This window comes from Sander lucioperca, chromosome 14, assembly GCF_008315115.2.
Source record: "Sander lucioperca isolate FBNREF2018 chromosome 14, SLUC_FBN_1.2, whole genome shotgun sequence".
Lineage (NCBI taxonomy): Eukaryota > Metazoa > Chordata > Actinopteri > Perciformes > Percidae > Sander > Sander lucioperca.
Genome location: NC_050186.1, coordinates 1,368,347 through 1,378,300, shown reverse-complemented (window position 1 = coordinate 1,378,300; position 9,954 = coordinate 1,368,347). Strand labels below are relative to the sequence as shown.

Sequence of the window (9,954 nt, the reverse complement as noted above, 5' to 3'; positions counted from 1 at the left end):
TTACTCTTTACTACATTTCAGCATTTATATAGTCTGTCTATTTATGTATATTGTGTTACTACTGATCCACATCCCTATCTAGACCACACTTTGTACTAACTGTACATTGACTCTTTACTATATCTCAGCATTTATACAGACTGTCTATTCATGCATATTGTGTTATTACTGATCTACATCACTAACTAGACTACAGCCTGCACTCTGTATATTGACTCTTCACTACATTTCAGCATTTATATAGACTGTCAATTCATGTATATTGTTCACTTTCGCATATCAGTCGATTTACTTACACCTCACTTTGCACCGGCTTTGTAATGCCTACAGATTTGCACTTTATGTAGCCTATTATATTCTGTATTCTTGTATTGTATTCAATGTGAAACTGTATGTTGTCTTGCACATTTATGCTTTTTTTCTGGACCTTGTCTTCTCTCTTGGTCTAGATATAGTAAATGCACGTGTGGAAGATGTTCTTGTGAGTGATCATAGCTGTGTGTTCTTTGACATTAACTTTCCTCTAGACCCTCCGCCCCTGAGAATTAGGGCCCAAAGGCGGATTATTAATCATGATGCTGCTGAGAGGTTTTCTGCCTTGTTCGACCCATGTTCTCTGATGGGATGCAGTAATGCAGATGTGTTTATCCAGTCTTTTAATAGTCAATTTTAGATAACGTAGCACCAGTTAAATCAAGCATTATCTCCCATAAAAAAAACTTGTCCTTGGATTGATGAAGCAATCCAGAGTTTTAGGAGAAATTGTAGAAAAGTTGAATGTCTTTGGAAATCTTCTAAACTTGAGGTTCATAGGCTTCACCTTAAAGAACATAGGGTTACCTTAAACGAGATGCTGAGAAAGGTGAGAACTTGCTTCTTTCTCAGCTTATATCCTTGAATAAGCACATCCCAGAATCTTATTTGACACCATTATTGCATTACTGTCTCCTTCTGGCTCTCAAACAACTGTGTCATCTAAATCGGACTGCAATGAATTCCTCCACTTTTTTGAAAATAAGATCAGAGATGTTAGGGCAAACATCTCACCATCACTTTCTCAGAACTCTGCCTGTGACTTGTCTCCCGCTCATTCTTGGTCCACTTTTAAACCTGTGACATTGCATTCGACATACTATACTATGACCTTTTTCAACATATTATACTATAACTTTGACTTTTTTTAGACACACTATACTATGACTTTTTTCTTTACTTTTTTTCATAGTTTTTTCAAATGCTATAAAAATTTAAAACACCCAAAATTCAATGAAAGTAGTGAACTGATCCTAAATTTGACCTGCAATGAGCATTGTACGCAACCATCCGTAATATTTTGGGGGCAATTTGGTTGAAATAAACCCAAATTTCTGAGGCGGAAACTTTGATAACGGGTCCAATTTGACCTGAGGACAACAGGAGGGTTAAAACAGAGTTGTAAATGGCACAAACTGCCAACAGTGCTGCCATTAATGACATAGTATCCCCTAATTATGTGGCATATGTTAGCATATCCTAATTAGCGGTAGGACAATAAATGGTGTACATACAGGATGTACAGTATTTGTAGGAACATGCACATTCACCCTCTGCATGATTTGCTCAACCGTATTTGGTGAATAATATAATTTGTAAAAGCCTAAATTAAGTTATTTTTTTTTATATCTGGTCAATATCACAGCAGTAGTGGCCACATCAAAACACACACTTAGTTCAAAGAGCAAAATTATTTTTATTTTTTGAAGTGCTATCAATACATTTTATTCATATAATGGATCACTGTTAACTTCATAAATCTACTTCATGTTAACAAATACATACTGCAGTTAAATATGTTCGTCATTCAGTACGTATTAGCAGAAAACATGTTTAGTTTACCGTCTGTTAAACTGCTGCACACGTTGCAGCTGTTTTTAGTGATACATTTGATTGTTCTTTTGTGTAACACATCACACTTAATTCTTCGTCAGCATGTGATTAATTCCTTTCATAGTCATGGTGTAAAACAAACAAACATACAATTCAAATATTAATGTTCTGATGAGTATCTGTAGTGTAAATAATGTAAAAATAACAGCGACGATCTACGACAATCTACAACCTTTCTGGTTGGCAGTCATTTTGTGTGTAGCTACATCAAACATTGGATGAGGTTAAATTACAAAACCTAACTGAATTACATTTAAGAAACAATGCATCTGAGTAAATTGTAAAATGTTGTGCCATGCAATAACTAATTCCCAATGGCAGTTGTGTGGTTACAAAGTAATCATCCTAAAAAATGTGTTCGCTGGAGGTCTGAGGGCTGCCTGACTGAAATAGCTGCTGAACAGAAAGAGGATAAGTGGCGGCACGGCCTTTTCCCATTGAATACTTATTCACTTCACTCATCACTAATGGACTCATGGAGCTAGGACGCACAGCTGGGCCACTGGCTGTAATAGTCTTTCACCATTGAGCTAAACACAAATAAATACAGTACAGTACACACGCACTCAGACATACACAATATGCCCACACAAATGCTCAGTCATCCATTTATGTGCAAATGTAATAGTTCAAAGAGTTGTGCAAATTCAAGAATATCATACACACACTAAAGACACTCCCTTAACTGCATTGAATGTGAAGCTGGAGCGTCTAATGTTATCCCTGAAAAGAAGTTTGTTTGAGTGTGGGTATTGCCAAAGAAAGGTGAAGGGAAGCAGATAGCTGCCCTGTAGAATCAGTAAGTATATTAAAAAGCAGCCATACCCTCCCTCCTGACTGGACCACGCTGTTCATATATGATCACACCAGGAGGGGAGGAAGAAATGATCCAACCCACCCCCCGTAGACATCTTCCTCCTCTGAAGAAAAAGCAATCAGTCTGAGAACAGTCCTCTTGCAAATCAGCCAGCAGGGTTCAAGCAAGTCCTTCTCTCAGCTCCCATCATCCCCTCCTTGCGGGAGCTTCAGAGGAGAGATGGACATCTAATTTACCTGCTCCTGTGGAGAAGGCTAAAGGCAGTCTTTGGGAGTGGGATGCCTAGTTGGAGCCCTCTCTCGTCAGTTCTCCACATTGGCCCTGAGTGTGCGAGGCTTGAGTCTTTGATGCAGCCGGTAGTCCTGGCTGGAAGCCCTTCGCAGCGGAGCCGGAGAGTTGAGCTGAGGGTTGGTGAGGCCCAGCGTCCTGACGGCCCGTGGCATTGCCCTGCTGCAGCTCACAGAGCGCCTCTCTTCCACGCCAGACTGGGACTCCAGTTGAGCCTCGCACAGTTGGAGTAGTGAAACTACCTGCTCCCTAAGCACCAGGGATTTGAACCTCCGACCTGCCAGGTAGAAAAAGGCTTCCACAAATGCTTGTAGTCCCATACCTGCAAAACAGAACAGTGTGGTTTAGGTGAGGCCGGATACATAGGAAGGAATGTAAGAATTTAATGAAAATGCCAATAGTCCACCTTTTGTATGGACAAAAAAAATATGTGTTTATTTGTGAACTTCAGAGGTAGTTGTAGGAAGATTTTGTTACCTTTGGACATAGGACCTCATTTCCAAGTTAGCCAGTGTGTTATTTATCAGTGAATACAGTTTTTATATAACACATTATATATATGTATATATATATATATATATATATATATATATATATATATATATATATACACACATACTTTTCATATAACACTTTTCATCCAGTCCTTCCAGTTGCAGAGTTCGCTGGTGCTAGGCTAGCGCAAGTCAACAGTATCTGCTAGCCTGCTACTAAAAACAGTCTTACCCACTCCACAGTACACCCGAGGCAAATAAATTATAACGCCAGACTATCGATGTAAATGTTGTTGATAGAATAATGTTAGAAATAAAACTACCCTTACATCTCAATGATCGCATTACATTTTAAGGGACTAATTTCTCAGCAGCGGCGGAATTTTACTTACCAGTTAGTAGTACAGCGCCGAAAAGTAAACAGAAAAGTGCACTACAGTACCACCTAGTACATTAGTATTGGTAAGCATTGGATTGGAAACTAAGGACTAGGCAACATGGTGATTCAGTGTGCATTTAGAAATTGTAAAAATAAATCAAACAGATGGGCACCACAAAGTTTCCACAAATTTCCATTGGGAGATCCAGAAAGGAACCAACTGTGGCTTCTTGCTGCTGGCTTGGACATCAAGGCGCAGACTCTACTCAAGTGGAAAATTTGTAGTGATCATTTTAGACCAGACGACTAGCAACCCTGCAATCTAAAGGACCACAAGTCACTGACAACGAATGCGGTTCCATCCGTCTTTCTAGATGCACCAACAGCTACTGATGAACAGGTAATAACTTTTGGTAGGCTTTGGTATAAAGCTAGCCCCTTTCATAACATTAGCCTAGCTGCTACTGACAGATTGAGACTGACAACGTTAGTGGAGATAACGTTACAGTTCAATGCATTGTGGAGAGTGACAACGTTAGCTAACGGTATAGCTACACTCTTGGTAGATACCTGGCTGGGCTAACCGCTAACTTTAGGTGATTGCTGAAAGAAAAGTCATGTAAGCTCGGACAGTTTACATGCAAATTGCAGCGGCAGGTAAATAAACTTGCGTGATTGTCACGGAAACCGGCTTTCTCGGTAGCCTAGGTAATATCACTCCGCTGCTGCTGTAGCCTATGCTACCAACTACAGGGAACAAAGTACAACTATTGCAATGTGATGCAAGGGTAGTTTTATTTCTAACATTATTCTATCTACACAGACATTTACATCGATGGTCTGGCGTTATAATTTATTTGCCTCGGGTGTACTGTGGAGTGGGTAAGGCTGTTTTTAGTGGCAGGCTAGCAGATGCTGTTGACTTGCGCTAGCACTAGGACTGGATGAAAAGTGTTAAAAACGGTCTCCACTGATAAATAACACACTGGCTAACTTGGAAATGAGGTCCTATGTCCAAAATTCTGAACCACCCATTTAAAGCTATAGTGCGTAGTTTCTGTCGCCCCCATGAGGAATTCTAAGTAATGACAACAACACTGTCGGCGCATCCACATGATGCAAGCCTTCGGCGATCACGCACCACCCCAGCCCCTCCTCCACACAGTTGCTAATAGCGTTTATCCCATCAAATCAAGGAAGACATGGAGGATTAAAAACAAACATGGAATATTCAGAAGAGGTAATTATCTTGAAATTGTTATGTCCTCTTTGTCTCCAAAGCTGAACGCAGCTGTTGTTCTTCCTCAGCGGAGACGTAAAACTTCTGCGTGCGGATGCCGCCGGACGACACCATTTTGTAAACAAAGCCATACTGAGAAATACAGAGAGTTTTGATCTGATCGTCTTAATTAGCTTTGTATCAACTAATTTGGCAATGGCTTGAATGTAACGGACGTTCAATAATATAAAATAGTCGCGCAATATAGCTTTAACGGACAAATATGAGAGTGGTATCGATCTTCTCATCAAAAGAAATATCGACTTTAGATTAAGTTAACGATGCAGTAGGTAAGACTTATAAAACTAACTTTCTGTCATATTTGCTGAAACTGACCCTATGTTCGGGAAGAACTACATGAAGCAGCTCCTCTGGCACCAACTACAGCCTGTAGTGCGATTTGCAAAAATCCACCGCTACCTGTTCAGATGCACCAATCAGGGCCAGGGGTGGGTGTCTACCTGTGTGTCAATCACTGCTCATGCACACGCATTCATTCTCCCTTGTGGGGGGCGGGGCTTAGGAGACTGTTTTGGGCTTTAGCAGAAAGGGGGGAGGGACTGAAAAAAATGTTTGGGCTAAGTCCTGGATCTTCCCAATCCTACCTACAGCACCTTTAATCAGTTAAGGTCAGCAGGTCTTGACATTATCCATCCATCAGTAACCCCTTATCCTTAACAGATCCCAGCTGAAATTGGGCAAGAGGCAGGATACACCCTGGACAGGTCGCCAGTCAATCACAGGCCTGACACGTTGAGACAGACAACACATTCACACTCACATCAACGCACAATTTAGAGTTCCCAAGAGAGGTTGGTGGTGGGGCTTTCAAATCACAATGTCGGTCCCAGTGGTTGATGACTGTCAGCCATCTGTGATGGACGATGCCATCTGGCCAACTCTAATATACATATGACTAACTGAATGCCACCTTTTTAATCAACTAATTTAAAATCTATGTAGTCAACAGAATAATAATGGAAACATGTTTTAGGTGTTAGCCTAATTGTTTTCTAAAATACCTTGTTGATAGTATACAGCACAGGAGTCTCTCCTGAAATGTAAATGTGTTAGATCAGAGAGTACAGAGCGACGGAAGGTTAAAGAATGTTTGGGAAAACAATAAACTGTTGAGAAAAACAAAGGTCTCCGTAATTTTCCTCGTGCAGCCTCTGTTACGCGATCTATAGAGGAAGACAAATGTGCAGAAAACAAATGAATCAATGGAGTGAATAAAGATGCTAATTCAAAGCGGATTAACATTGTGAGAGTTGGTAGCTCATTTGCTGAAGGACTTATCAAAATTGTTACAGATCACAGGAGGAGTCTGATGCAAGAGAGCATGTTTTTTTTTAAAATAAATTCCTTCATGTGGCCTTTTAGACTTGGCTGCATAAGCCGACAAAAACACCATCATAAATTTGTAAATAGCAACGAAACGTTTTATGCCTCTTCTTCAATTACCACAAATCCACCAAAGCACATACACAGAAATAACGGACCCTGACACTTCAGTCTCCCTAAACATTAGGGGTGAAACGGTACACAGAAGTCACGGTTCGGTTCATACCTCGGTTCAGACATCACGGTTCGGTACAATGGAGGGAAAAGGGAAAACAGGGGAAAACAAAAAAAGAAAACAAAAATGCAGGAGGCAATTTTTTTCAGTCTCAGGCTGTCCACTAAGCTAGCTGTAACAGCTTGAAGTGTATAAAGTAAGATATAAACAGTAAACAATAAGTACCCTGCATTATCTCCAGACAAACAACAAAATAAGACAATCAGCTACTAGTGTGATATGGGAGACAAGCGCTGCTCTCATATGTGAATGCACAGAGCATTGATGTTAAAAGAGCAGCTTCGGTTACACAGAGCAGTTGACGAGTTTTGGTGTTAGCTTCACACGCTAACGGCAAAGCTAACAGCTAACGGTGGAGCTAACAACTAAAAGTGAAGCTAACAGCTAACGGCGGAGCTAACAACTAAAAGTGAAGCTAACAGCTAATAGCGGAGCTAACAGCTAACGGCGGAGCTAACAGCTAATAGCGGAGCTAACAGCTAATGCCGGAGCTAACAGCTAATACCGGAGCAAACAGCAAAGCAAACGGGCCTGGAGGCCATTTGTGGTCGAGGCAAGAAGGGATACAGCTACGTCCGTGTTTGGTTGTATATTGAAGGGACTAGTTTGCTTCGTGTGGACTAACTGAACCGACTGACTCGACATGTAGGCGGAGCTCGGGAGCTTCAGAGCTAAGGGCAGGGCTACAGATTAGGTGTCCCTAAAGAACCGCATGTCTAACAGTAGTTCCGCATTACATTAATTAATTTGCACGCAAGTTTTATTTATTTTTATACCGTGTAAATTCATGTACCGAACCGAGACGCCCGTACCGTTTCGGTTCAATACGAATACATGTACTGTTCCACCCCTACTAAACATGTATGAGCTCATTCTAAATTCAGCTCACTCCTCTGTACAGACCCTTCCATCTTGGTCTATGTGATCTCCATCCATCCGCCTCGCCTCACAAACATTCCTCGCAAGGTGCAATGCCTGAATAATTCATGTTGGATAGTCTCTTTGCTGTCACATTGTGATCTCAGCTCATTTCAATTATGGTAGTGCAGTGTCAGAGGGAATCTGACAAAGAATGACAAGCAATTATCTCCAAGCACATTATTTGCTCCGAGTCTCAAAGATAGACTCTTTGTCCTCTACAGTTTTGTTATCTTTTGGGGGGGGAGGAGGTTGGGGTGTTGTTGTTTTTGTGTGCGTGTCCTACCTGCTTCTCTAGAATCGGGCATCGTTCCTGACCAACGACGTGTGATGTCTATGTAGAGGATGTCCACTGAAGCCATAGAGAAGTTACTGTTGCTCAGCTTGCAGGTCCTAAGTGCCATCAGGAATAATCAGAAATAAAAAAATCTTAGAGCCTACGTCACTCCACATGTTTAAAATCCAACTGAAACAACATTTAGTCATCCCTCATGCAGTCAAAACAAAAATGTCAAAATGTTTTTCAAACATATTGTCAATTGGAAGGAAAAGGTCTTTGGGAAATATCAAAAACCATTTTATGCAAAGATTTGATTGGCTGTTTGGAAACAAGTTAATGGCATTCCATCAAAGATATGGGGTGCCATCATGACATTAAAAACTATAAAATATGATAATGTCTCCCTTATGATCACAGGAAATGTGATTTACAGTGAAGATATGCATGTTGTAACAGACCAAAAGAAAGTTTGATTTTCATCCTTAACGGAAATACTGGCTCAATAAATACGATTTTAAACATATCTAAATCTACAGTATATTAATGATATTTGGAAACAGAAGGAGACTAGCTCATAGTCCCCAGCTCTACCTTTTTTATACAGGGCTTCAAGGAGTTACACTTGATCAACATCTTTCCTAGGCACTGCACATCGACAACATGAGAAAGGTGGTCCACTGCTAATAAAACGGGTCTTGATATACTTCAATAAGATCAAAATCAGCTGCTGCTAGTAGTAGTATTGATATGCACTGACTGTTACGGCTCTCAGCAGAAGCTAGATTACAGAAAAGCTATATTTTTAGGCAGACCTGAATCTTTTTCAGCTCTATTCGTGTACAGTTGCGTCGTTTATACACATACCATGTGGGCTTTGTATGTGTTTGACCAATTAGTTATTGCTAGACCCAAGACTGAATCAAAAAGTGCTTACACTCTAAAGACTACATATGCATGCGTTTGTATCGGATGTCATCCTTGTTTTTATGAGTTTGTTTTATTTGGACATTTTGTGACTGTGTGGACCCCAGGAAGATTAGCCACTGCTATGGCAGAAGCTAACGGGGATCTCATAAAATAAATAAAGTTTGTACCTGATGAAGGTTCGGAAGGCGGTGGGCCCCATACGCATGTTTCCCTTGACCCCGAGGAAGCGTATGAATAGAGATGCGATCCGCTCCACCAGCCGCAGGTAGTTGAACTGTTTGGTGTACTTTGGGTAGACCTGCTTCAGACACAGCGAGGGCAGAGCTCCTTCATCCGGACTCCTCTCTTGTGTCTCCGCCTCCATTGGAATCTCCTCCCCGTGTTGGGAACTATGGCCATGAAATAGGACAGAAAAAAAAAAAAAAAAAAAAGTATTATACATTTTACTGCATTGTATTTCAGTGAGCGACATTCTTTTTTTTAAATTTATTTATAAGTAAGTTGTCCAAGCGTGGAGATTTAAAGGCTAAAAAAGTCCCTACATTTACTGCTTTTTGTGCTGTCAAGCAGCAGGGCTAAAGGCCGTTTTATGCTTCTGCGGAGGCTCCACGCAGAGCTTTCGGCGTAGCCTACGTAAGTGGCCTGATGTTAATACTTGTGCGCTGGTGTGCGTGTCGAGCCGGCATGTGTGTGTGGGGGTAGTGTGCGGTAGAGGGAGAAGTGAGAGAGTGACGGCGATTAGCTTCGGAGCGAGTAGTGACTCTAGAGTCATAGTGAGAGAAACAAAGTGTCTCCCCTGTGCTTTCTGACCACGGCGAGACATCTTTAGCAGGAAAAGTTAACCCTCTCCTTGATTTCATGTTGTTTATGGAGAAGGAGAACCAGGAAATGAGTCGGGGGAAATCAAGGGGGTAAGCCTCTCCCAGGAACGCGTAGCTCCTACGGCGGCATTTTGATGCTACCAAGCCATCACCTCCCGTTAGCATTCCATTGACTGACATTCATTTTGGCGCAACTTTGACAGCGAATAACTTTACATCTGAAGCGTTTAAAGACTCTATTTGTCC

The 9,954-nt window shown here is 41.2% G+C and overlaps 1 protein-coding gene across 1 annotated transcript in view; it reads right to left on the bottom strand.

The window, feature by feature from the left end:
• Positions 1 to 1,709: 1,709 nt before the first annotated feature.
• ttll11 (tubulin tyrosine ligase-like family, member 11) overlaps positions 1,710 to 9,954 on the bottom strand; it is a 31,698-nt gene continuing 23,453 nt past the window's right edge. Inside the window, exons 8-10 of the mRNA XM_031317767.1 lie at positions 9,055 to 9,276; positions 7,967 to 8,073; positions 1,710 to 3,353 (exon numbers count right to left, since the gene is read on the bottom strand). Of these exons, the coding sequence (XP_031173627.1) occupies positions 3,046 to 3,353; positions 7,967 to 8,073; positions 9,055 to 9,276 (637 nt within the window). The 3' untranslated portion in view covers positions 1,710 to 3,045. The remainder of the gene's footprint in view (positions 3,354 to 7,966; positions 8,074 to 9,054; positions 9,277 to 9,954) is intronic.